Below are 26,344 nucleotides of genomic sequence, written 5' to 3' on the forward strand. Positions count from 1 at the left end.
CATTTAGAACGTAATTTATGAAGGTTTGTTTTATGGTATATTTCGTTTTTATACCTTAGTTTGTTTTATCGTACGTTTCGTTTTTATACCTGAGAAAATGTACTTTTATCATTGTTTGAATACGATACCGGAAATTAGAGTCGCTATTACGATGCAGAACTTAAGCAAACGTTTTAATCTATTAAATCGTATTAAAATCAACGACAATGAAAACGGTTATTTATTTTCGACAGTCTTCGCACATTGTAACTTGAATTGGCTGTATTAATACTAACAGTAATTAACACTAACAGTATATCAAATAGAAAATTAACAGTATAATAAACATTAGAATAGCGAAAATAAAATCAAAACATTTTAACAAATTTAACATCAAACTTTATTAGGTGGAACGTTTAGTTGGAAGAATTATTTGTAATTAGATTTATTTTAATCTCTGGTTAAAATAGTATAATGTTCAGTCAAACATACATACAAAAATTCTTCTCTTTATTGACAAAATATTTTGTTTAAATACAAATATGTTTATATGATATTTGTATAGTATAATAATGCGTATTAATTTTATGATTTATTTAAATTTTAATTGTTTGAGTGATTTAAATATTATATTTAAAATTTAATTGTTTTTATTAATAATTTTGATATTAAATTTTTATATATAATACAATTTATATAAAATAAATATTTAAACAATAAAAATGTTGCATTAAATTGCATTTAAAGATAAAGTAATTCTTATATGCATTTTATACATTGTATTTTATTAAATACTGTTGTTGTAATAATTAAAATACATTCATGTAAACTGCTATATTTTTATAAACATGAAATTTGCTATACCGTATATATTTAAAAGACACAGTTAAACAATAAAATAAATGTAGAAGAAATCACGCATGACTCCAGCGACGTTCATAAACACGTGCGACACACGAGTCTTGCATTACGACGCAGAAATAGAGTGAGTGGTCGAAGGTCAAGGATCGATTTTCCATGTTGCGTATGAGTATATTCCACGCTAAGTCGTATTTATATCAATTAGGATTTCTAATGAGGCATTGTTTTATCGCGACGGTGGAGTAAAGTTGAGATGGCGTTAGTGTCTGTACACTGAATACGTTATGTGTACATATCATTCAAGTTCATTCGCGTTTATCTCAAAGACTCTCGAAAAATTCTTGCAATCGATTAGCAGAAATTATAATAGAGTTTTTTGCACCTTTTTTTCGCTGCATTCATATGAAAACCGCCATCCGAATTGTTAAACAAGGTAAGCTTTATACATTTGTGATATTACATATGAGTCACCGGTCACAATCACTTTACAAATAATTAAGTTATTTGGTATACAATTTATACTGTAAAGAATCAATATCTATTAATCTCTTGATATTAAAAAAATAAAGACCTGTTTTTTTTACCAGTAGGCGCACTAAATATTATCTATAGAGACCTAATTTTTATAGAAAATTAGTAAATTTTTTTAAAAATTTATAATACACACATTTTATGATTTATAAATTTAAAACAAACATTAAAACAAAAGGTATGAAGACTATAGTTAAAAATATAAAAAAAATTTATAGATATAATGTACAAACAGGTCGTAATTTTTATATTTTAAGCTTGAAAAAACAATTACTTATGACTACACAATGTTACTTTGATAATGATATATTATTATTTTAACTATATGTATAAAATATTCGCTATGTTAATTTAATAACTTTAATTAAGTACATTGTTTTAGAGATTTTTATAGTAAGGATGAGTACTACAAAAAAATATGCAGAGTGACGCAAAATTGGCGAGTATTTATAATCAAGAATAAACATCTAATATTATTTCATTATTGCATATTTACATCATTACTGCACAAATGCCACTCTCCCATTTCTCGGAGCGATTTTATTTTCTAACGGAGGATCATCGTATTCGCGCATCGGCTTATTTCTAATATTCGCGATTTTATTCTGCGGATTCACGTCATCGCTCGGATACTTGGAAACTTTCTGCCTCTTCTCCTTAGGAGCGATTTTATTCTCGACTTTGACAGAGGCGCTAGAAGGCCGTCGTATTCCATTGAAACTGCCGAATCCAGCGGTCAGACCGTGCCAGGAGAAAGATGAGTCTTCGTTAACGTCCTCATGGACCTCGTAGTTATGTTGCGGGCGATTTCCCAAAAATCCTCCTTTGGCAAACAATACGCACAAACAATACGTTTAATTCTATTTACTACACTATTAACATTTACATTCACATTTTATATTACTTATCTATCTGTATTAAGAGTATCCTAATCGATATCTTTCAGAAATAATATACTCTTTTCTTAAAAACGTGTCAGAGAAAATAGTCACCATGAATTCCATGACCGTGAAGACCATGACCAATCTTATGGCCTCTCTTATGACCGTGAAGTCCATGGATGCCACCCAATCCAGAATGATGTCCGAGAAGTCCACCAGCGTGTCCACCAACGAGAAGATCGCTCAATGCATTTAATCCAAGCGGGTCATTGTAATGATGTCTGACAGGTCTCTTCAATTGCTGCTGCAGCAATCGCTGGTTTTGAATTTCATCTTTTCGCTTTCTTTTCTGCTCCTTTATAGCCAAGATCCATTCTCTCTTCGCTTGATTATTTTCCAAATTTTGTTGCCGCTGCTCCCTTGCAGTTTTCACGAGTGTGCCAACAGCTTCTAGAGTTGAGACGGGGATCTGTAAATAATTTTCTTGATTATAGAAAATAATTAAGTACACTTTGAATATAAATACGAAAAAATTAATATATACATGACCTTAAAAATATTGTCTATTGCCTGCATATTTTCTGGCGAAATAACTTGAGCGGCGGAGGCGGTTTGTTTGATTGCTGTGATCGGAATCTGCAAGATAAAAAATCTATTTCTAAAACAAACGCTTAATTCGATAACAGCGAATATTTCGTCCTTTCTTCAATTTTAAAATTTATCAAATTGTACTTCTAATAAAGGTATTTTATACTTTATTGTTTAATTGAATATTTAATTGGTTAGTCAGTGTATATTTATTAAATAAAAAGACCTTGCTACGATGCTTACGTTAAAAATGCCATCTATCAGCTGACCACTTGATGCGGATGTAGCTTGACGTTGTATTCTGCTGTTCGAAACGCCCTAAAATACATATAGAAAAAGCTAATTTCTCTTCCTTATGCGACAACAAAAAAGTACTTTGGACAAGTTGTCTCTCATGTTCTTTGCCTATAAGGTATGCATCTGCGATAGCGAGTTAAGCGTGGGTCGTACTTATCGTATGTATGTTAATATTTCATGGAAGAAATTTCAGTGCAGTCTGCACGTAGTTTTCACTTGGGTATATAGGTCCACACGTTACACGCACTAATACGGGTCCAATATCTAGTGTTTATCGCAGCTTTCACTTTATGCGAATTAAAAATGTTGAATAATCTTCGCCAATTATTGGAAAGGTTAATTCGATGTTACCGCGATTCTCTTCGCTCAGTTCTTAAGAGCGAGATAAACTATAATCTATTAAAACACTAGAACACTTTGTTGTAGAAGCTTTTATACAAAGTAATTTTGAATTTTGAATTTTAAATTTTAAATTAAAAATTAAAAATTGTATATTTTAAATTTTGATATAATAGTAGGCTCACACACACACAAGATTAGAAATCAATCGAAGAAAAATGGAGCGTTGAGCCGTAACAAGGTGTTGGTGTTCAAATGTTCTATATTTAAGTAAAGAAGTAACGAATTGTAATGTACATATTGTACATATACATAAATTACAACTTAATAGACTGCGCGCCGATTATTTGTCGGACTTGAAATACAGCTATCTTGGAACATTAATACCCTTCTCTCCTCGGAATTAAATCGACACGATTTAATTATTTTAAAAACTGTAAAGAATTTATTGCAAAAAATTTGTTACTTCTTTACTTAAGTATAAAATATATGAACACCAACACCTTGTTACGGCTCAACGCTCCATTTTTCTTCGTTTAAATTTTGAATTTTGAATTTTAAATCTTAAAAATAAGCAGAAATTGTAATAATAATATCAAGAGCAATTATAATTCTCGAAATAATATTGGCATTTTAGTGATTATCAAGCAGTGTTATACGGAGAGTTAAATCCTCTATGTTAAAGGAGGTATTAAGTTTGTCATTTCTAATCTTCAAAAACTACACTACATAGCTTAAACTTTAAAATCTTTGGCATTTAAATTTAATTTTCCTTTACTTTATTTATAGTATATTTTATTAACTTACGCCATACGTGTCGCTTAGAAGAAAAAGAAAGCTCAAAAAACCGTAGCACCAAAACATCCTTCCGACACTCCGCGAAGCAGATCGCGTGCTTGTGGCTGGCTCCTGCGAGTTTTAACGCAGATCGACGCAGGTACGATTGGATCGTGGATCCGCTTCGTCGATCTATAAGGGCTGCCACGGGATCCCACACGAATCGTCGACCAATCCGGTCTTAAGAACTTGCGGATTCGCGCCGATTTCCTCGGACGAAGAAGGTGCTTTCTACTTATCGCAATCCTGCCACACCAGTCGCGTGATCTCCGGATCATTTCGTCTTCTTTCACACCGACCGATTATTCGAATAAATTATCTGCTCCTTTTTCTTTATCTCACACTCACGAAACTTTTCGGCGTGGGTTAAGAGTCGTAAACGGTTGTGTAAGTCGATAATGTCGGGGATATGAAACGATGAACATTCACCCATGATGTAATCGCTCTCAGAGCGCTCGGGCCTTTCAGTCCTAATTTCGGCAGTTCTATTCGACGTTGTAATTTGGTGAATAGGTCACTTTGAAAAGACTTGAAAACACCCGAGCCGAAAGTAGCAGAAATTGCTTTGTCATTATTGTTACCTTGACACATTCAACATCAATTTGTGGAAGAATCATTTAATAATTTAATTTAAACGACAATGTAGAAATGAAGAAATATTGTGTGTGCATCTTATCTACTTATTATATCTAATGAATGCATTTAGAATGAAATGTGCAATAAATTTTAATGAAGAGAAACATAAATATCTTTGCATAAATCTATTTTTTCTACTTGAAAACTAAGCTATTGTATAAATATTAAATGCAGATATTATTAAAAATTAAAATACTATTTTCAGAGGCTGATAAAACTCTTTAGCTAAATTAAAAAATTTAGCCTTATTATAAATAGATCACTATATTATACACAGTTTGGAACTTTTTGGCCTTAACGTTTACTTCACCATCTATTTAATTCTTCTTCGCTGTCTTCGTTACGTTTAAAAAGCGTTTGGGTTATCCTGCAGAAAACTGCCTACTTGATTCCCTAGATCCTTTTGAAATTCTCTTACATTTACGTCTGATTGCTGAAAGATTAATTTATTGAGACTATAATAAAGATTACTAAACAATTAATAGTTCGATAAGATATGTCGAAAGGAAAATAATGAAAGAAACGAATATAGTGAAGACTCACATTCAGGGCATCCTGCCATTCGATATTGAAGAGCCTTACTAAACCACGCAAATTTCTTCTAATCAAATTTTGCAAGTTGGTTGGCGTGAGTCTGAAAGGTGCCTGCGTGGTCGAAGTTGTCGTCGTTGCGTTAACACCTGCCACGTCGCTGGACGTGTTACCTTGATCAATCGACGGTGCGATTGTTGTTGTCGCATCGGCAGCTATCAACGGATGACTACTGACTGGCCGTAGTGTAGTCGGATCCGGTTCGATGCTCTGATTAATGATATTACTAATTTGTTGGATCGCCGATCGCGTATCGTTGTACGTCTGAAATGAAACGGAACATCAGTCGACCGCAGAGAAACTTTCACTTTCTCTTACGGCTTAAAGCTCGAGATAAGAATATCTGTTTTCAATATTTTGTTAATTAATAAAAAAAAATAAAATTAGTTGTCTGTTAAAAAAAAATCGCTCGCTATATCGCAGATATTCTGTAGATATTGTTAAGATTCTGACAGGTATATAATTTAACAACGCTTATAATTAAGTTTCGCAATTAATATATGTCACAAAATATATATCGCATCTTTAGAAGAACACTGTCACAATTTTCAGGAGAGAGAAAAAACAAATTTAATTCAATTTTTTGAATTGTGAGATAGCTAACGCAATTGCAATTACGATATTTTGCTATAATGAAACTTATACTCTTTCTTGAAAAGGTCTGGTGTGATTTGTCAATTTATTTATGACACTATTAAACCAGCGACCGCAACATAACCGGTTTAAAAGAATAACGACACTTCTATCCCGTGTAGCGGATTTCGCATGTGACTTGTGACATACACTATTGGGTGATTTTCATTTAGCGACACAAGTCGACGCAAGCGTTATTCTGTCTTTTTTCAACATCTAGTGAACAACAAAGATAGAGTGACGACTTGTGTCGACTTGTGTCGTTAACTGGAAAGCACTCATTATAGCACGTATAGGTAACATTTTAGACATACTTTTTATATATAGGCCTGACTCAAAATCGAAATTTTTTAGTTGTTACAGTACGCTTCTAAAAGTGCGATATACCTATATATAGATATACTTCATATATATATAATGTATTATATATATACGTATATATATTTTTTTACCTCAAAAGTAAGTCTTGCCAGGGTCCAGAAGAATCCCGGCCGACGCCTGCGAACTTGCCTGACAACTCTTTTCGTCTCTTCAGAGATGTTCATTTCCGCGATGATTCCATCTTCAACTGTGTTCTTTTCAATCTTTTCGATGTCATTCTCCTCGGACAACATTTTGTCTAACATGTTCATTTTCTTCATAATTTCTTCGTCTATTTCTCGAGTCTTTTCGCGCTCTAATCGCGCAGCGCTTTCTTCTTTAGAAGTCCCTCGATTTTCAGCAGACTGAGAATAATAATATGATCTGTATACTTCTCCTAGCTGGTTTTCCGGCATGGATCTTGCCGCATTTAGTTTCACATTGCCTTCCGAATGACGCTCCTTCAAAGGTATTCGAGACTGCACTGAATTATACTTAGGATGATAAACGTTGTACTGTGGAGGTTTTGGGATATTAGAATGAAACTGTTCTTCCAAAGAAACTGGTTCTGGTTGTGTTGGTCGAAATTGGTAATACACGGGGTCAATTTCGTAAGAAACCCAATCTGACCTTTCAGCTCCGCTATAAAATGGGATGATCAAGCAGAGGAGCAGCCATCTGGCTGCAAAGGAATTGATCGATGATATGGCCATCTGCAAGAAAGAAAATATTCGTGAGATTAAGAATACATATTAGAGGAAACTAACAGGGAAAACAAATTATTGACGAAGAAATTAAGATGTTTAAATTTGTAAAAGAAAATCTTCAGAAAACTGTCTATTATAGAAATATTTGCAAAAATAGAGGATAGTTGTTCAATTACACATTTGTCGAACGTTAATATAATGTAATAAAAATAAGTTATTACGTATATTAAATATTACGTATAAAGAATATTTCATAACAGACATGAAGTTCTAAAACTGCATTTCACGGGACCGAAGAAACATCACGCAGTGAGAGTTGAACGATGACTGTGATGCACGAAAAAGAACCTGCAGTTATTACGTAAATCGACTGTCATCATTTAGAGAAATAAGGAAAGGAAAGGTTCGTCGAAGGAAAACCACAACAGGAAAATTGTAAATTATAATTTGAGGAACGAAACGCTTGTAACTGCTACGATCCATTACTCACTAAATTAATTATGTAACTTGTCATATTTTTGGGAAAAAAAACGTACCTCGATCAGTACTTACAATTTGGTTTAAAAAAAACGTTTAATTTTTAATTTGTAAATAAGGATTTCTTCTGGCTGTCCGTAATTTATTAAGTAATTTATTAAAATAATCTGTCTTCAAGCAATAAATTTATACTTGTTGACTTACATTGACAGCAATGGCTTCTAAATCCAGACACACGTTCTAAAATGTTTCTTCTCTTCGAGCGCACGTACATTTCTTCAATAACTATTCAATCACTCAGCATTCTACCTTCTTCGACACTCATAAGCTGACTGCTTTAAAGTGCCTCTTGAAACGATATTAATTTCAAATCTTTACGCAAGAGAGTCTCGATTCCGAAACCTTTTCCGCTGGATAATCTATGCGTCACTCATGGTTTGCGGCAACAAAACGGCAGTTTCTATCGTTCCTTCACGCACGATCGTTCGGAAAATTGCTTCCCTTCGACCTAACACGGCGATCGCGATGTACAACTGTTAGCTGGTCGATGGCCCTCGGCGTTGATCGAACCTGACTACCGGACAATACCGGCGATTCGCTTCCGCGAGGATCGTTCGAAGATTTCGACGATCCATTTCGAACCTCTTCGTAGTACGTGACATGAACGCGTAACGCGTGCACCGAATTAATGGTGGGCCAACTTGGCTGTGGTGAAACAATGAAGCCCGATGAATATCCGATGATGTTTTAACGCTGTCGAAAATTCGGGACTTCTAGCGTTTCACTTTATAGATGATCGATGTTTTATTGACAGCAGGAAATTGCTAAACGCATATGAGATATTCGCGAAAAATTATTAGTTAATTATTTTAGGTTTCAGGTATTGCGAGCCACTCATAAGAAAATTACTTGTGCGAATCTTGTAGCTATGTAATGTTTAATATTCATTAGCGACGACGCGGTTATTGAATAATATTAATCGAGCGTCCACGGTGACTGATTACGTCGCGGTAATTTTTGAAGCGATTCTGGTGCTGCAGTATCTTGAACACTGCACATGCCATATACACACAGACCCAAGTAAACTTTGTAAGACTTTCTACTTCCATGAAGTATAATATATCGCACGAAGATTTCTATCGATTGCGAAAATGCAAGCGTACGTGAAACGATTTAAGTGGATCACTTATATCGTGCTCGGCCAGCCGCCTTATTGGGCACAATCGGGTTTTAACGAACCACGTGTACTATTTTTAGATGCGACAAATTTCACCTTCTCTGCATTCCACGATCTTCTTTGTATGAAGGAACGACGTAGAGAAACTAAGGGGGGAACATGAATTTTATTATCTAAGAAAACCAAGATTTTAAAATTGATTAGAAATACATGGTGTTCCAGAATTTGCAGTCTTAACTTTGACATTCCCAATATATAATTGTAACACCAAACTTTATCAAACAAAAATTTTTATTGAAAGTTTACCGGAGATTAACAAAGAAAGATGATTGTTAGTATCTTCGTGAAGATTTGCTTGCAAAAAGTTCTCAAAAGTAATTTATGCATATTGACACTTTAACCAAAGAAAAACTGTTGCAAACTTACAAAATCTATAATTAAAATTAAAATCACGAACTGCGGAACTTGTTGCACGTTGACACTGATTCAATTTTTTGTCTGGCACCTAAAGATTGACAAATCGGTGGATATATTCCTTTTTTATCACAGTAGCACGATATTAGGACACTAAAATCTGTCACGATAAATGATTACACGCCATCCTGTCCGGAGATCAGTAACCGCGATACTTAGCCGTCCTTGCCTTCGAAAACCTGCCTGAGGTTCAGGTCCACGTGGACTACAGTGCGAAACGACTTCCATCTTTCACTTTCACTCTTCGTAATCACACACGTAATCGAGATCGGTTCCGTTATACGTGCCAGTATGTATTTTTTATGGTAATGGTATGAGTTTAAGGAAAGATTAGGTAAGCAATGCATCATTGTCATGATGTACAATCTCTTCCTTTATCGTTTCTTTTACAAGCATTAATTGTCAAAAAATATTAAATAAATTAACTCTTTATACTTTAACATTTAACATTACATATCTTAACAATTGAGAAATAAAGAGATATATTCAAGTAAGTTAAAATTAAAAAAAATATATATCTTTTAGTACAATGTATCGATAAAAATTGCGTATGCCACGTGATTGCATTCTTACAGTAATTTTTTTTTTACATTTAGGCCGGTTTCGTTGATATGTCATTAAATTTTCGTGACACGCTCTGATTACTAGGTTCACTTATCGTTAATTAACTCGCTGCAAATGGCGTGCGTATAAATGACACAAGTTTGTTTGCACTGAAACGTTCCTTCGCTATCCAAATAATAAATCCAAATTACATAAAATAATGATAATGAACTTTTGCAAAATTTTCTTTTGCATAACATAGAGGAAAAATGTTGTAAAAATCGCGAAAAATGTTAAACATGTTATTTATATTTAGCAATTGACAAAATATACTGTGCAACGCAGTGAGAAAATAATTGTACTCGAGCGTCAGATCTTTTCGCTATAAATTTGTTCGGTTTGACACGAAATTCAATTTGAAAACGTATAGATGGAATTGCACGTGGTTACGTACACGTAACTGTACATACATCTCTTTTCGTACGTTTGGCTTATGTAAGAAAATGTCAGTACTTCCCTGGTATGTGTCTATGTCAATACTTATCTATCGCTTTGCGTGTCTATGCATGCCTCTACTTATTTACCGTCTGTATTTGTAGCGCAATTGTGATCTAATGCGGAACAAGACAAGACGAAGACTTGGTAATTGTTTGCTGTGAAATAATTTCTATTTCCTTGTTACATGCTTAACAATTAAATAATTATTTGCAATATAAAAAGATTTCCTTGAGAGTCGTCCGTATTATACCGTATATCGAGTGCTGCTTAAAGTTACAACTTAAAATAACGAATTTAAAATTAGGCAAGTAAAATGGCAAGTTACTGATCGCGGTGGAAAAAAAAATAACCTTATAAGATAAATTATTACAGCTAATTAAAATTAATGACAATATACAGACGAGATGTGAAGATACCGTCTTGATAAATTGCTACATTGTAAGTTACAGTCGCGTGTAAGCTGCGCCTACGTGTTAAAGACCTCTCTATAAAAACTTGGCCTTGACCGGACGGTCATTAGCTTATAATTGGACGTAGTTCTGCAATGCGGAACCAAGTCCAAAACCGTACTTTTTCGCTAGTGCAAATTTCGCGAAACATTGGAAATAAAATTCTGCGCCAACAATATCTTAAATATAATAATTGAACTATAGTCCTTATCGAATACAATTCTATTTGTTACATGCGTTTTTTTATGTTACGTTTTCTTTTCACGTGTTATATGTGTTTTTAAAAATATGTTTTATGCAGTTGGCAGGTTGGTTCTTGTGTCTCCAGGGGACAGCACGTTACAGATAAGAGTTGGATTAATTATTTTTGCATAATGTACAACAGGCCTTTACGCTCATTTTGCAATACAGAATTAAACATTGAAAATGGCGTTTGATTCCTTATTAGCATAAAATTGTATTTTATTGAAGATTGTAATTAGTAGACAAATAGAATTTTGAAATATTTCACATAATGCAATCCAGGTAGAACATAAAATTACAATAAAGTCAAAATGACGTCAAGATAATAGTAAAATAATCAGAAAGGTAAAATGATCAGAAATCGTCATTTTGTCGTCATTTTAACATCATTTTGACTTTATTGTGACTTGCTTATTGTGACTATTGTTCTACCTGGGAAGATTCAAGATTTCACATTTAAAACGCAGGAGGAAAAGAATTTTGATTTGCAATTTAAAATTAGAATTTAGCAACACTGTCGTAAAAAAAATACTATTTTTCTATAATAATCACAAAAAATTATTATTATATTTAAAATTGACTGATAAGTATTTTAAATTCGAAGAAGACTCGTCTGAAATTTTTTACCTGTAGACTCTTTAACTCAGTTTTTACTTCATGTTTATCTTGAAATAAAATCTGTCTTTGATGCTTATAAAAACTTATATAAGACAGTCTGCAAAACTATTATTATGTTACGTTGTATTATTACAATAATTATTCTCTTCTACATATGTCGGCACAATTATTGCAATATAATGGTGTCATTTGAGCAAATTATTCGATAATATCACTGTTTGATCGAACATTGTTCTCACTCATGAAATCGTCGTTAAAAAATGATTAGATACTAATATATTTCCTAGTAAACTTACATTTTTGTTTGTAAAAAGCAAACCTTAGAGATGCAAACTTCACGACATCACTACGTCAATCGTTAACTGATTGCTCACGTTTCTTACCCGTACCCATGTCGCACAGAAATGCAAAATATAAAAAAAGCATAACGTGCAATTTGTTCACACGCAAGCGCGGCACTTATATATTGCGTGATAAGTATATTAGACAATTTGTTTTATCGGTCTTATGTATTTTATTTGACGAATATGAAGCAATATTTCCGTTTGGAAACAGGCATGAAAAGGAAAAAAAAAGGAAAAACATTCGTCGACATTAATAAATCATAAGCCGGTGTGGCTAATTCCGGTTTCATAATTTTTGATACAGAAACAGTCACTTTGCAGCTCGGAAAATTTTATAGAAAAGCGTAATTCGTACTGAATAAAAATTGTATCTTGAATTATAATTTAAATGCAATAATGCAATTTACAATTCGATATTCGGTGCAAAAAGAAGATATAATATATTTATGAATATAATTAAACCTATCTTACCTTTTTGTTGAGCAGATATTATCTTTCTTAGGAGATTGTTAGTGCTTTCGTGCTATTATTATATCACACCGATGTATGTTTATGTCACACGTTCTTTCTCGTGTCATCTACGCTAAGCGCAGTAGATGAAGTGAAAAGTGCATCTTGCCGGACGACGGAGCCAACACTACTGAGATGATTTCTCTCCGTCTCTCGATACCTCGAATCGGTCTCGAAGGTCGTCAACATTTTTCCTCATATGTCTTACGTATGCTCCGTGTAAACGGAACAAATTAACGAAATTCTTCAGCGGTTCCGCTATTGCACAAACAAAATGTCGCAGAGAGCGTTCGGTAGAAGGAGCGACGTTCAACTTTCAGCGTTGTCATTTTGATAATTAGAAAATTATCGTAATTAAATAATTACAATTAAATAACATCTGTGAATATTCGATTATCAAATTTTCTAAATATATGTTTAGGGTCTTTATATATTTACATTTTTTTTAAATTTATATCATAATTAACAATTCTTTACGTTTTTAATTCAATGTTATACAATTATTACTATTTATAAAATAATTATATATTATAATACTTATTTATGTCGTATTTTAATTTTGCTAAAATATTATGCGCTATATTTTTGTTATCTAGAATAGCGCTTATGTATGAGATGCAAATAATACGTCAGAGTTACACGAGTTGCAACAACAAATTAAGATTCTGAGGAAGTTCTCCTAATTCTTGTTTATTTTATGTTTTATTTTATGTTTTATTTGTCACGATTATTCAGAATATAAATATTTGTATAATAGTTGTTGTATAAATAAAATTCATGAGAATTAAAAGATATTAAATGTGAAATATATGACATATACCATTTTCGTGCGGCACGTGTTACGTAAATTACGTATGCGTTGCGTTGATTATTTATTTAAATTGCATGGATTATTTAAATGCGTCGCGCTATCGTCGCTTGTTTGTTAAAATCCTTGAATCTTTTTACCTACGTTCCTTCTTCATCGTGGCATATGTCGCAATTTTTTCTCGAACTTTGCACGCCACGGTTTATTTTCGCACTATGCTATACGTCCTCATTAATTTCCTCGTCAAAAGGATATAATCCTGCAACAGGTCGCCGATCTAAGAATTACGCAAAATGCTTTTGCCTTTAGTCTGATGTCGCCACATAGATTGCATGTAAATAACAAATAATATACAATCGAATAAGATACAAGCCATTTTCGGTCTAAGCTTAGATCTTAGGCAGCTCAATATTAAAATTTGATTGTGTATCATAGCGGCATAGTTTTGTTTTTTTTTATTAAATAAATATTAAATAATATAACTATATGAAAGTTTAAAGGAATATTCATCAAACGCAGGCTTTTTCTAATTTCATTATTTAATTTTATTAATGCGTATCTAGTAATTAACTTCTAGTACATCACAACAACAAAGAACAAATAATATTTCAATTAACACATGTTTCGGTAACTTAATTTAAAGAAATAAATGTTTTATTTCGTCGATAATAGTATATCATTATTGCTTAACATACACGAGGACTTTGTTTTGCAAAGCGTTACATCTACTTCAAGTGTCCTCGTTATGTGAATGGCAAAATGTTACATGGTCGCGTTGTCGTTGTCACTAGATGCGAGATGCGACCCTCTGACCACTTGATCTTGTATGATACGCGCGGTTGTCTAGGTAAATCATTAAGTATTATGACATACACGTTATTAATGCGAAATTTTTATGCGATCTGCTTGTTGCGTAATAAACTATTAGCATTATAAATAGTAGTATAAAATATTAATAAATAAGAAGTTGCCTTCTCGTCGCACAATCACACCCAAGTAATATATCATCATAAAATAAAAAGTCTAACGTAACAATATTTTCTTATTATGTAAATTATTATGGCAATATATTAAGTGAAAAACTAATAAATAAGAAATACTCTAAAAATTTTTTATATTTGTTTAAGAATAATTGTAAGGTAATTGCAGAATAGAACTTGTTTTATGACATGTAAGTCAGTTTGATTGTCGCTCTTTTCATGTATCTTATTAACACGCTAATTAATTAAAATTTGACTAAATTGTTTCTAAAATATGTTTATACATTTAATTCGTATACGTACATATTTATATAAATATCTATATTTCCTCTATGTATTTTAATATATATCTACGCTTTTAGTAATTAAAAGCGTATCTTCGACTTACGACGCCAATTTTCGAGTCATTTAAAAAAATAATTAAGCAAATAACAAGTATGCAAAAGTAGGAAATGAAATATGAGGCAAAAATATGGCGTCATAAGTAACAATTATCAGACAACGGCAGCGAAGAAATCTCCACGAACAGTAGTGCAATTCTATCTTATCTAAATCTCAGATCTAAGATAGTCTACGATCAACAGAGCTTTGGAATAGCTTTCACAACTTCTGACCAACGATATCTATCCAGAAAACATGGTTCGAACTTGTGGAACGTTTCCTAACGAGGAACGGCGATCGTTGAGCAATATTCATTCGTAGTATAAGAATAAAAATGGAACTCTTTATTTGGGTTTATCCGATGGTAGACCCTTTATGGCGAATGTACCGCGGAAGAACGGCTTGAAGATTTCTAACAACGTCTCCGTTCGACGGGCTGAGTTCTGAAAAAATGTAAGCATTCGTTAAAAATAACGGAGATTAGTAGTTTTGCTTCTGTCGAAAATACATAAATTGCTTTTTATTTTTTTTTCTTAACGGATGTAAATCTAGGAGGTGAGTGAAGGGCGATTCGAACATGCTAATCGATTAGGCTGTACTAGAAAAATATTTCATCATAATGACAGAAAAGAAGCCTATAATTAGACTTGCGCGTTAGCGGAAAGCAATCATTAACTAATCACTATATCCCCTATTAGTATGCGTTGCATTTAATGTATATGCATTGTACTTACTAGGATTACGCTGCTTAGCACTTTGCTAACGTTTGTTACTAGGGTGAAGCCAGTGCCGAATGCGCTTGACGGTATATCCAAGGCCACTCTATTCCTGTCGAACACGGGGGTATCCTCCGTAGTAATGCTTCTCTGCAAATACATACAATCAGATACTTTGCTGTTGCTTCATTGCATATGTCTTTACTTATTAGAATAGCGATAATAGAACATCACGTGGGAAAATGTAGGAGTGAAAGTACATATGAATTCCGTTTGTATAATTATATTTTTTTTATAATATTTTTATTTGTAGTTTTAATAAAAATAAAAAAGTACTCTTAAACGTGAATCACTAGTACTATAATTATGTACATATATATTTATTGTATTTACAATTTTATTCCATATTTATTCAGATATACGTGAAATAAAATTCTTTATAATTAGATAGCAATTATATATTTACATAAAAAAACTTTGTTTTTATAGAAAGATAATTATGTGAGCGATACTTCAAAGAGATGGCAATGAAAAGTATTCTCAACCTCAATTACGAGAAATCATTAATCATTAATCTCCAATCATTAAAAAAAATAGATTAAGAGATATTAGAATAAATGTACGTAAAGATAAATTCTACAGGTAGGATAATAAGGAATATGTGGGAAAGGATACATTAGAGAGGGACTGCATGATGATCTGTAACTCGCCGTATATGGTAGACAAAAATATAATTGTAAGTTTATTTGACATCAACATTATATCACACCATCATCACCGTCTTATATTAATTTCTTTTTACGTGTCATGGAGTATCTGAATGCATTATTTACATCGTTTTACACATATCAAATAGTCCACGAGTTCGTTCTCGTTCCTCTCGCTCTTAAATTATTTACAGCTTTCACGGCGGCGAATTGATTGACGCCGCTAGTTCTTCTACAATTTATATTAAACATAGCGTAGTCCACACGATTCGGCCGGGAGGGTTGATTCGTCAGGAGAGCGTTTCCTGGAGAATTTCGTTTTTTCCTCTTTCCTTTCATTTTTCGAATTCTTTAAATAGGGATTTTTTTATGAGAGAGAAGGGCTTCTAGAGTGTGAGAAAGGAGGTTCTGCCGATTTTCAGCCCAGCTAAAAACAGAAATTCACATTCCGTGTTACATGGAACGCCCACATATTCTCTCTTCCATTGAGAGTGAAATCCGCTAGACGTCCGTCCCATTTTCTCGTGGTGTGTTTAAACGTTCGTTCGTTGTCTGTCGCTTTTTTTTCCAAAGTGAGTTTCTTCTCGCAAACGTCGCCGGTCGCTGGTCCAGGGCCACTAAAGTCCGCAGTCAAACGTTCCCTTTCCGCATCCCATCGGCATCCCGTTTTATCCCGCCCGCCTTTAAGCCGCTTTAATACGCCGCTTGTGGTGGCGTATAATCGTACTGTTTGTGTACAATACTTGTGTTAATGGTATATACATATAAGATTGGAAGGCCTTGTTCTCGTGAAGGCGCTTTCCGAGGTTAAAAGGGAGTTATCTCGGCAGCATCGATTAGCCGGAGGTTCAATGAAGCGTGTCAACGGGATTAGCAAAGCAGGTTCTTTATTGTATTTAATTAGGTTACTTATAACTCTATAATTTCAAGGCACGGAGAAAGGTGTCAAAGCAAGTACAATGGCAGATTATAGAAACAGCATTCAGTGTTACAGTGTTGATTGTTATAAAAAAAATTGAAGTTCCACGAGGATTAGTAACTTTATTAAATGTATCACATTTTTCTAATAAAATGAAAAATTAGTAAGTAATGTGTATTGAGAAACAATTAATGGCCATAATTATGAAATGAATAGATAAATGTACAAAAGTCTTGATGAAAAAGCTTATAAAGAAGTAAAGAAATGCATTTTGACATGATGATGAATTCTAATTGAAATGTAAAGAAAATACTTAGAAACATGCGGTTACCAGGAATTTCTCTCCTTATCGTACAGCGCTGCAATTAACTGTTTATCATTGCAAATAGCGATAGCCTTACAACCAACGTCGCGTAACAGTCACCCTCGTCCGAGTTTGTTAAGTAAATACTGTTCACCGAACAATTTCTAGGAAAACCGTATTATTCGTCGTGTTATCCGTATATTTCGAGGTAGTACACCGGTTTCTTACGAAGACGCATATTCCAGCAGAGACAGCTTGCATTACGTATCAGACAGACAACAGGCAACATATATGGGAGTATAGAAAATTATAAAAAGTATTTAAAAAAGTATTAAAGAAGTATTTTAAAAAAGGAATTCACAGTTTAACAGAGATAAAGGCAAAATTAACTTATTGTGATCCTACCCCTGCTAGATTGCCGAAAGCTCCGAGATTGATCCCAGCGCCGGCGCTCACACCGCCCGCGCCGCCGTTAGTTCCGCTATGAGAATCGCTTCCAGGGCTACCACTGCTACCGCCGCTTAAACCGCCTAAGCCGCCGCTTAAACTGCCTAAACCGCCGCTACTTTGGCTCAGGCTCGATAAAGAGCCGATCTTCTGAGTCAGGAGATTGCCGATAAAGGCCGATCCAGAGGATCCTCCACTAGCGTCTCCATGTCCTACAGGCGAAACAGTCAAAAGTGACGTAAAACGGTGACGATAAAAATAAATGCTGTTTCAAAAAAGCGTATTTACATACATATATATCAATGATGAAATACTAATTGTTTTAAGTTTTACAAATAATTTATTTTCGTCAGAAATCTGATCCCCGAATATTCCTATTGGATTTAGAATGTCTTTTTTACCCATGAAAGATTTCTGCTTAAAAACTGATTGAAGAAACAAATTGGAAAGTTTCTCGCAATCCACGTACCTGCACCGCCGCCCGCACCGCCGGAAAGACCGCCGGAAAGCGAGCTTAATGGCGCGATTTTCCCAGCTAGAGCTTTCGAGATGCCAGCGGAGGCACCCGAGAAGAATGTCGTCGCACTGTTTATAATGGGCCCAATGCTACCCGTCGCAGCCTGAATCTTCTGATTTACTAATTTGCTGAGAAACTCCGATGTAGCCGAATGCTTGTTGTCGATTCCAAAAACAGCGTTTTTCGCTTTGTTAGATTCATCGAGAACTGAGAGTGCTTTTGTTTTCGAGTCTATGAAGGAATCCACTTTCTACAAAGACATACATTTGTTAAAGTAACAGTAATGATATTATGTATAAAAATTTTTTAAGTATAAATGTAGTAATAGTAAAAGCAAATGTATATTGAGTTTAGAAGAGATTTTGTTACAATTCGGTCTCAATTAAATGTGTGTGTACAATTACTAGTTATAGCCTTCACAAGATATTTTTTAGAATTTATATTATAACTATAATTTAGATTATATTATAACTTGCTGTATACAAGAACAGTAGAGATTTTGCGAAGAAAATTAGCTAATTATTCTTACGTCAAACACAAAGTTAATGATGCCGTTCGATACTCCAAGCTTGATGCCAATCTTTCTCTTGTCTCTATCGCCTCTTTCACCATCATCAGCTGCCGCCTCATCAGCTTCGACTACGAGAACCTATGTGGATCATAAAATTAAGCTTCTTTAAGACTGTCAATTAAAAGAGAGATAGTATAAATTAAGCAACAAATTAAAGCTAAAATTCATAATTAAGAGAGAAAAGAGATCGATGATGAAATGCGTTATTACAGAAAGAAGTTTTCTTCATACGGATTTTATGAAAATTACATTACGTCTTTATTTGTTAGTCAAATATTATCTATTTTGTTATAACATTATCAACCTGCACTATAATGTTTGCACGAAATATCTACAATATGTCTGGCAGAAAATGGAAAATTATTACAATTGCTTCGCGCGATATTTATGTAGTTTTCTAAAACTATAATTTCGTACGTGCATGCAACCCTGTTATGCAATATGCTGCTTTCGTTGGAAGAACGAGGTCGATATGTGTTATGTTATGGGTATTGCTCGAGCAGAATTACACCGCGGTTACATTAACGCGTGATCGTGAACAATGATAATGTTGCTTATTGACCGATGCGCGTATAACGACGTTTCGAAGGAATTTCGTTACATCCGTGCATCCGTTTCTAGCCGTGTTCGAACTCGTACAGGTAGCGCCGACTACTTTCACTCTTGACTCGTTCTCCGAGATCATGTTTCTCTCTCGTTCGTATATCCCTTGTCCTCTGTTTTCCTTTTCTCTCTCTTTTTCTCTCATTTACCGTTTAATGTATAGCGGAGTTTAGCTATAACGTAATACGTTCAGTTATCTTTCTTTAGTTAGTCTTCTTATCTTGGGATATCTTCCTTTAGTCTTCCTCTCGACTTACAACGACGAATAAATTTTCTTCTTTCATAATAACCTTGGTTACTTAATCCGTTCAGATTAAATATTACTGTATAAATATAAATTTATTTTCTAAAATTGAAGATAGTCCCTTGCTAAGAAGAAAAAAAAAAGAAAGTTGCGACATAAGATGAAGAGTATACTTTCCCCTGAATTAATCTACTAGATAAATATTTATATAAGCTATACGAGATTTGGCGCTGACCCAGATACACCTCTCGATTGCATACTTCCTAATCGGTTAACGAAGAATTATCAAATGGACAATTTTTGCGACAGCTGCTTTCACTTTCGTTGCTAAGCGTTAAACTTGTCTTTTTGTTTCTCCGGTAATGTGTTTCGAGGTGTTCACTAGGCCGAGTGAAGGTATAAGCACATTTAATCGATGCGTTGCGCTTTAGGAAGGAAAGGACGGACGCAAACGTCGCGTGATCGTCAAATTCGCGATAGATCGTCAAATTCTTGTTTACTTTACTCTTTCGGAGTCGCTCGTATCAAAAATTCGTTTACGCTTTCCGTGTCTCAACTTTTCAAGAACCTCTAACTAAGGACGCGCGTGATGGCACTGTAAAACTCCACTCTCGATATAAGAGATCGACAATAGCTCTCCGCAAGTACTTCAGCATTCAAATCACTTCATTAAAGCGAGGTGCGTGATTGCAGAGCTCTCCTTCCATTTCATTCTCTTTATACTTTCTAAACAATTCGTCCCTCCTGATAACTTTCTTGACACATACACGACTAGAAATCAGAAAACATTTAATATCTAAATGTGTAACACATGTTGTCGCTTCGGCACTTTAAACGTAGGAAAAAATAAATTAAAGAACTTACTTCGTTCAGCGGACTAAGGTCGTCTTCCGCTTCCTTCTTATCCTCGACAGGACTGCAATTGACAATGGCGACGGCCAAAAACAGTCCGCAGAATGCACATAACACTCGCATTGTGTCTTCTTCACGTGGTTGGTCTGTTGCGATTCAGTCTGCGTGAATAAAAAAGCTGTCTGACGAGGCGGCAGGATATTCCCGGTAGTAATAAAATCGAAAGTAAATGTTGAATGTTTGAAGTGAAAGGGTGCCTGAACGAACTTGGGAGCAATTAAAAATTAATTTTTAGCCAAACTGATCCAACTTTGTAAACAATCTATAATTAATGGTGATAAAAATTCCGTGCAATAAATTCAGTGAAATAAAAAAGAATTAAATGCGGACAAATCGTGTTATGTAAATGTGATTATGCAAATCGAATTTTCTATTTTCGATAAATATATTTTTAAAAAGTTTATTTAAAGCATAACAACGTTAAAGAAGATTTATCTTTTGCAATAATTGAGAAAAAAATTACAAGAGGTAAAGAACAATTTTTAATAAATTGGAATAAAGTCGAGATTTATAAAGGCGTTCGATAACAAGCAGCTGTCAATTAGCTAACTATTATACACTATTATAGATGTAAAAGAGTTGGCCAAATAATATGCCGCAATTTTAAATAACCAAGTGACTAGATTAGTAACAAGCAGCTCTCGACTTAACCGTCAAATTACAAGCATAAAATGATTGGCTGACTAATACGCTGTAATTTATAAGAACGGATAAGTGATTAGCTCGTATAACAATTGCTTAAGTACATAATAGAAGAGAGGAAATAATTGAAACAAGCATAGAAGAAAAAGAACTGTCACTTGACACGTGTTCAATTGTATGTCAACTTGTACAAATCAAACGGATTTTCTTTCTAGATAGAATAGGAAAATCAATGAGATCTTAGCGAACGTCAGTCACGTGGCGGTCAAAGCAGAACGTATGTGAAGGGATTGCGTGGTGGACTTACGAGCGTGCCGGTGCGGCGAGCGAGTGCGTACGAGCGAGCGAATGCGTGAGTTGTGTACCTGGCGGAGTGCGAGGCTCGTTTGAGGACCACGGTGAAGGAGGTCCCGATGTCTTACGGAGTCGAAGGGGAAACGAAGGCGAGCATGTGTGCCCCTTCGAGAATCGAGAATCGTACACCGCGCCGGCGAGCCTCGCCTCCCGCAGGTGGGGCGCCCTCCAATTCACTCCATTCGCGAAACCCGCTCAGCAGCCGACATCATCCAAAGCGCTCGCCAATGAAACACCCTTCTTCCACTTTTCTGTCGCGGTCGCTTAGTTATTATTTCAGCTTGCGAAGTATACTGAATTACGCAGCTCGTAAGCTCGGAAGATACCGATACTTGGTATTTAACGAAAGAAAAATCCTCGTCTCGAAAAAAAATCACTTTTTGACATAATCATTATGTAAACAGAATTATAGGATGTGCCAGTTTGAAAGTACCTCACTTTCGAACGTGTTTCTTTTGTTGTGTTAAAAGTAAACAATAATTTAGTGACCGATCCCAGCGTCACGCCTCGCGCGTAAGTAACAATAAAGTGTGAGAAATCAGAAATTACCATATTACTGCATGATTTCCCTGATTATCATCTTTCCCTAAAGTGATAAAAGAACTTTAAATATAAATATGAGAAAACTACATAATTTTTAGTATTGTTTAGCAGCATGCTATGTAAGTCAATAGAATGCATAATTCAGTAATATATTACTGTATATACACGTGTATACACGGTTTTAAGATTAATAACTTCAAAAAAAAGAAAACGACTAAAATCACCATTAATATTATAATTCCTACACAATTGTATGAATACAAGAACTTGCATGTGTAATATGCGTATTAGTGTTATTATTGCGTGATTTTAAAGCTTGATGATTTACGTTCAAACTTTCTCAAGCTATTTTGAAATTATCTCACACAAAATTGGAGAATTTAGTTTACGTAAGAAATAGTTTCTCCAAATTGGAACCATTTATCTTCGTTATTTTGCATGTTGCAAAAATACGACTGGCACGTCAAGTGCTATAAAACTACGAATAAAAGAGATGATGCATTACTTACGATATTTGCATCACGTCATAACGTTTAATAATTTGCCAACAAAAGTTGGGAAACTGGAACAATTACTTGAGGGAATCTCACCTCACTTTGTTAGTTTAACATCAAATTAATTATTTCTATCTTTACAATCGCTAATTATCGTTATACGCAGCTGTAGATTTCTTTGGTAATTATCGTGCTCACTGGTTTGCTCCTAAGAGTTAATCAAGATGAACTCTCCTTTCGCCTTGACCATAATCTAAAAGGTAGCGTTTTGATTTTAAACGCGCTTTGAAAAATGCAGCATGTAATAATTGATGAACATTAGTCATTGAACGCCTCCCGTGTTCGTTGCGGATATTTTCTCTTTTTAATCGCGAAAGAGAAATAGATAGAAGATATATAGATTCATTTATATTGCGTATATAATTCGCAATAATAATCTCTAAGCCAGTTGCCGCTTAATTGGAAGGAGCAAGAACTTTTAAATTAAACTCAATAAAACTCGTAGTTATATTATATTTAACCATTACATCGTTTTCGACACTCTAAACTTAATTGAAGGCTAATCAAATATAATTTCTTTGCGATATTTTCTGAGCGATATATAATGATTGACTTTATTTCTATGTCATATATATATATATATATATATATATATATATATATTTATTTATTGTATTGTATAATGTTGTTTGTGTGTGTAAATTTTAGACCGCACTTGAGAAGGGCTCGAACCTTGAGCCGAAACGCAGTTTTTACATTGTGCCAGTTAGTCGAGCAATAAAATAATATTCGGTTTTAATCACTGGCAGATGAAGTTATTTTTCTATATATAATAATTGAGTAACACAAAAAATCCAAGGTATCGGAATTCTATGCCCGAACACTTGTTAAAAAAAAAGCATCACGAAAAATTTGGAGATATGCGCCTTTAGAATGCACTTAGAATGCACTTAGGAGATTGCGTTTATATAACGCCGTGAGTTAAAACAGCTATAAACTATTCTATACACACAGGTTCTGCATCGATAACCGTTAATTGTTTTAGGCCAATTGCTCAATGGATTCCTTTCGTCGCTATTTAAGATCGCCATTTGTATGCTCTGCATGATGATGAAATCAGGTCTTCAAAAATGGACTAGAACAATGCAATTTCTCACAATTGAATGTCGTAATAATAATCTAGCTTTAAAATAAAGAATCGTAACTAAAAATTTATGTCAAATTAGTAACAATAATTACAATAAAATTGTTTATCCGATAAATACACGGATATCTCAGATACAATCCGTAGCGATTAAAAGAAAAATATTAAATCGCTCTTCAACTGGAATATTTTTCGGATAATCGAGCGTTCGAGAGTATCCGATTGAAATCAATTATTTTGTGATGTGCTACAGAGCTTTATCGGCGTGTAAGTAGTAAGACTATATTCTGTGGTCAGACTGTCCAGCCTGCACTCGTGAAGTGGCGCCACGCGGCGAACACGCGCCCAGACGGATACGGCATCTCAACCGCAACCGAAGAAACATCGAGTGACTTTCCAATGAAAGAGAGAGTAACGCACTTCGATAATCCTCCTCCTGCGGGAGGAAAGTAAAAAGAAGAGCAGAAAATCCCACGCTCACTCGGGGGCCATATTAAAGTCCGGCTTACGTAAAACCATCGCGCACGTGTCCGACTCATTCCCCAAAAAGTGGATCGAAATTATTTACATCGGCGCCTTTCCGGAAGCGCAATCGATGGACGTAACGATTGCCGATCCCTCGTTTTCTGAAATTTTATTTCTCGAATTTCTCTCGGAACTCACCGCGGCAGAAAAAATTCTACAAAAAAAAGGTTCAAACTAGGACAATTGCCGAGAGGTAAAAGGAGATAATAGCAGTATCCTTGTGTGCGCAATTTTTTTTTTCTACGCGTAATTAATACATATATCCTCGGATCTGTAAGATCCAGGATACAATTGTAATAGTATTAGATATACATGTTAAATATTGCATCGAACGGTTTAGTGGTGTCGCATACGAATAAGAAAAAAAAGGTAACTTACGCCATACGTAAACGCGCGCGTTCAACAACAATGTACATATATTTCAGCAGCAGTGTTAACATGTTGCAACCGTTTACATGTACATATACGCACATTTATTGACGTATTTAACATTTTGCGATCGTCTTCTGCGTTTTATTTTATTGCAGAAGAGTGCATAGTACAAATTTCAAGCTGTGTTTTAGGAATAGCTGTTCGGAGTTACGATTACGAGTTACGAAAAGACGAGAGTCCAAACGTGAACGTTGACTTTCGCGACGTCCCTCTTGTCACGTTTGTTAAGATTCTTCTTAATTAACGTTAAATTTACAATATTTAATGCGATAAATATGCGTATATATAAGAGGCGGCTAAATTTCACGTTTGATTACATTCGCCAAACCTGACTTTTTCTCGTCAAGCCGTAATTTATCTCACCATCAATGGCCGTGTAGATTTCTAATTTTCACTCATCTTATAAATTAATCAAAAGAATTTACATTTGCTTATCCAATCAGCCGATGAAAATAATTCCGCAATAAATTGAAATATATATAAAATAAAGTATGTGTCTTGCGAAATTGAATTTAAGTGAACGTCACAAAGATGGCATTAATGCAGATTTCATCAACGCCTGCTACGAAATAAGAACGTTCAGATTATACATATTTATTACTGAGTATATATTGTACGGTTTAATTAACTTCACAGTTTACTTTCCTTTCAATATAATTGTTTATTAATTCGTTTCGTTTTACGTCTGACTCGCAATTTCATCTACCTTCGTACGCCCACAGAGTCGCTTCCTTCTCGCAGGCAGCAATTTTCGATTCCCCGCCGAGCCCAAAACCGCAAGATACACTCGTGAAACTGTCGCAACGGTTCATCGGTGACGTGCACCGCTCGATGGTGTCACCTGCAATCGGCTCCGGGCGATCGATCACACACGTAACCGCGACCTTTGCCGCGAACACGTCCTCTCGATCATCGAACGCGATGCGAAGGTGGGCGAAGTGGGCGTCGTCGTGGGAGAGAAACTTCCGAAACGCGAAACGCCGCGAGGGCCGCTTGTTCGCGACGCGACGCGGCCGATTGATCGAAACTTTGATACGCGGCTGCCGACTATCCGGCGGAACGAAGGCGAGGAGCGGCCGCACGCGTTCGCCGTTCGCGAAGAAAGTTGCAACGGGGAAATTGGCCGCATGAAACGAACGCGTCACCGTGGCGACGACGCGAACGACGATGACGAAGGTGGGCGAGGAGATTTACGGCAAAGGCGATTTCCGCGTCGCGTGACGCGCGCGTGCGACAGACCTGTTACGCACATTGGTAGACCGATGATAGGATTGGATCAATTGGCTCATCAAGCGGAAGTAGATCTCGGCGCGAAGTGGTCATTTTATCCGGAATTTCCACAGGACAATCTTGTCCGTATCTCTGACGGTGACGTATGTTTGTTTCTTAGAAGCCATATGACGAGGCATATTACGCTCGGGGAATACTAAACGAAAGTATTTTATGGGAATTTTGTAGACGCTCACTCTCGAGTGAAATGTAGAGAAGAAAGTAGAAATGTGTTATGTAAAAATGTTATGCTCTTGAA

At 34.9% G+C, this 26,344-nt stretch overlaps 3 protein-coding genes across 5 annotated transcripts; all 3 read right to left on the reverse strand.

Annotated features, from left to right (window-relative positions):
• Positions 1–1,662: 1,662 nt before the first annotated feature.
• On the reverse strand, positions 1,663–4,983 carry LOC112454471. The gene is made up of 5 exons (XM_025015894.1): positions 4,284–4,983; positions 3,084–3,158; positions 2,802–2,888; positions 2,364–2,721; positions 1,663–2,194 (listed from the first exon to the last, which is right to left on the reverse strand). Exons 1-5 carry the CDS (start codon positions 4,338–4,340, stop codon positions 1,872–1,874), a joined length of 900 nt encoding a protein of 299 aa, XP_024871662.1. The 5' UTR covers positions 4,341–4,983; the 3' UTR covers positions 1,663–1,871.
• A 130-nt stretch (positions 4,984–5,113) lies between these two features.
• Positions 5,114–12,688, reverse strand: LOC112454470. The gene is made up of 4 exons (XM_025015893.1): positions 12,535–12,688; positions 6,626–7,246; positions 5,493–5,804; positions 5,114–5,382 (listed from the first exon to the last, which is right to left on the reverse strand). The coding sequence occupies exons 2-4, from the start codon at positions 7,244–7,246 to the stop codon at positions 5,296–5,298; spliced, it is 1,020 nt and encodes a 339-aa protein (XP_024871661.1). The 5' UTR covers positions 12,535–12,688; the 3' UTR covers positions 5,114–5,295.
• A 1,762-nt stretch (positions 12,689–14,450) lies between these two features.
• Positions 14,451–25,720, reverse strand: LOC112454459 (spore wall protein 1-like). Of its 3 annotated transcripts, none has more exons than XM_025015873.1 (7): positions 25,523–25,720; positions 20,635–20,783; positions 18,882–19,001; positions 18,305–18,602; positions 17,794–18,047; positions 15,477–15,608; positions 14,451–15,185 (listed from the first exon to the last, which is right to left on the reverse strand). In XM_025015873.1, exons 2-7 carry the CDS (start codon positions 20,743–20,745, stop codon positions 15,087–15,089), a joined length of 1,014 nt encoding a protein of 337 aa, XP_024871641.1. In that variant the 5' UTR covers positions 20,746–20,783; positions 25,523–25,720; the 3' UTR covers positions 14,451–15,086. The 3 variants fall into 3 exon arrangements, with proteins under 3 accessions (XP_024871641.1, XP_024871642.1, XP_024871643.1); XM_025015874.1 differs by lacking the exon at positions 25,523–25,720 and adding an exon at positions 21,632–21,698; XM_025015875.1 differs by lacking the exons at positions 14,451–15,185; positions 15,477–15,608 and adding an exon at positions 16,110–16,891.
• Positions 25,721–26,344: the final 624 nt, after the last annotated feature.

This window comes from Temnothorax curvispinosus, unplaced genomic scaffold (assembly GCF_003070985.1).
Source record: "Temnothorax curvispinosus isolate PA1 unplaced genomic scaffold, ASM307098v1 QBEX01005075.1, whole genome shotgun sequence".
Classification (NCBI taxonomy): Eukaryota; Metazoa; Arthropoda; class Insecta; order Hymenoptera; family Formicidae; genus Temnothorax; species Temnothorax curvispinosus.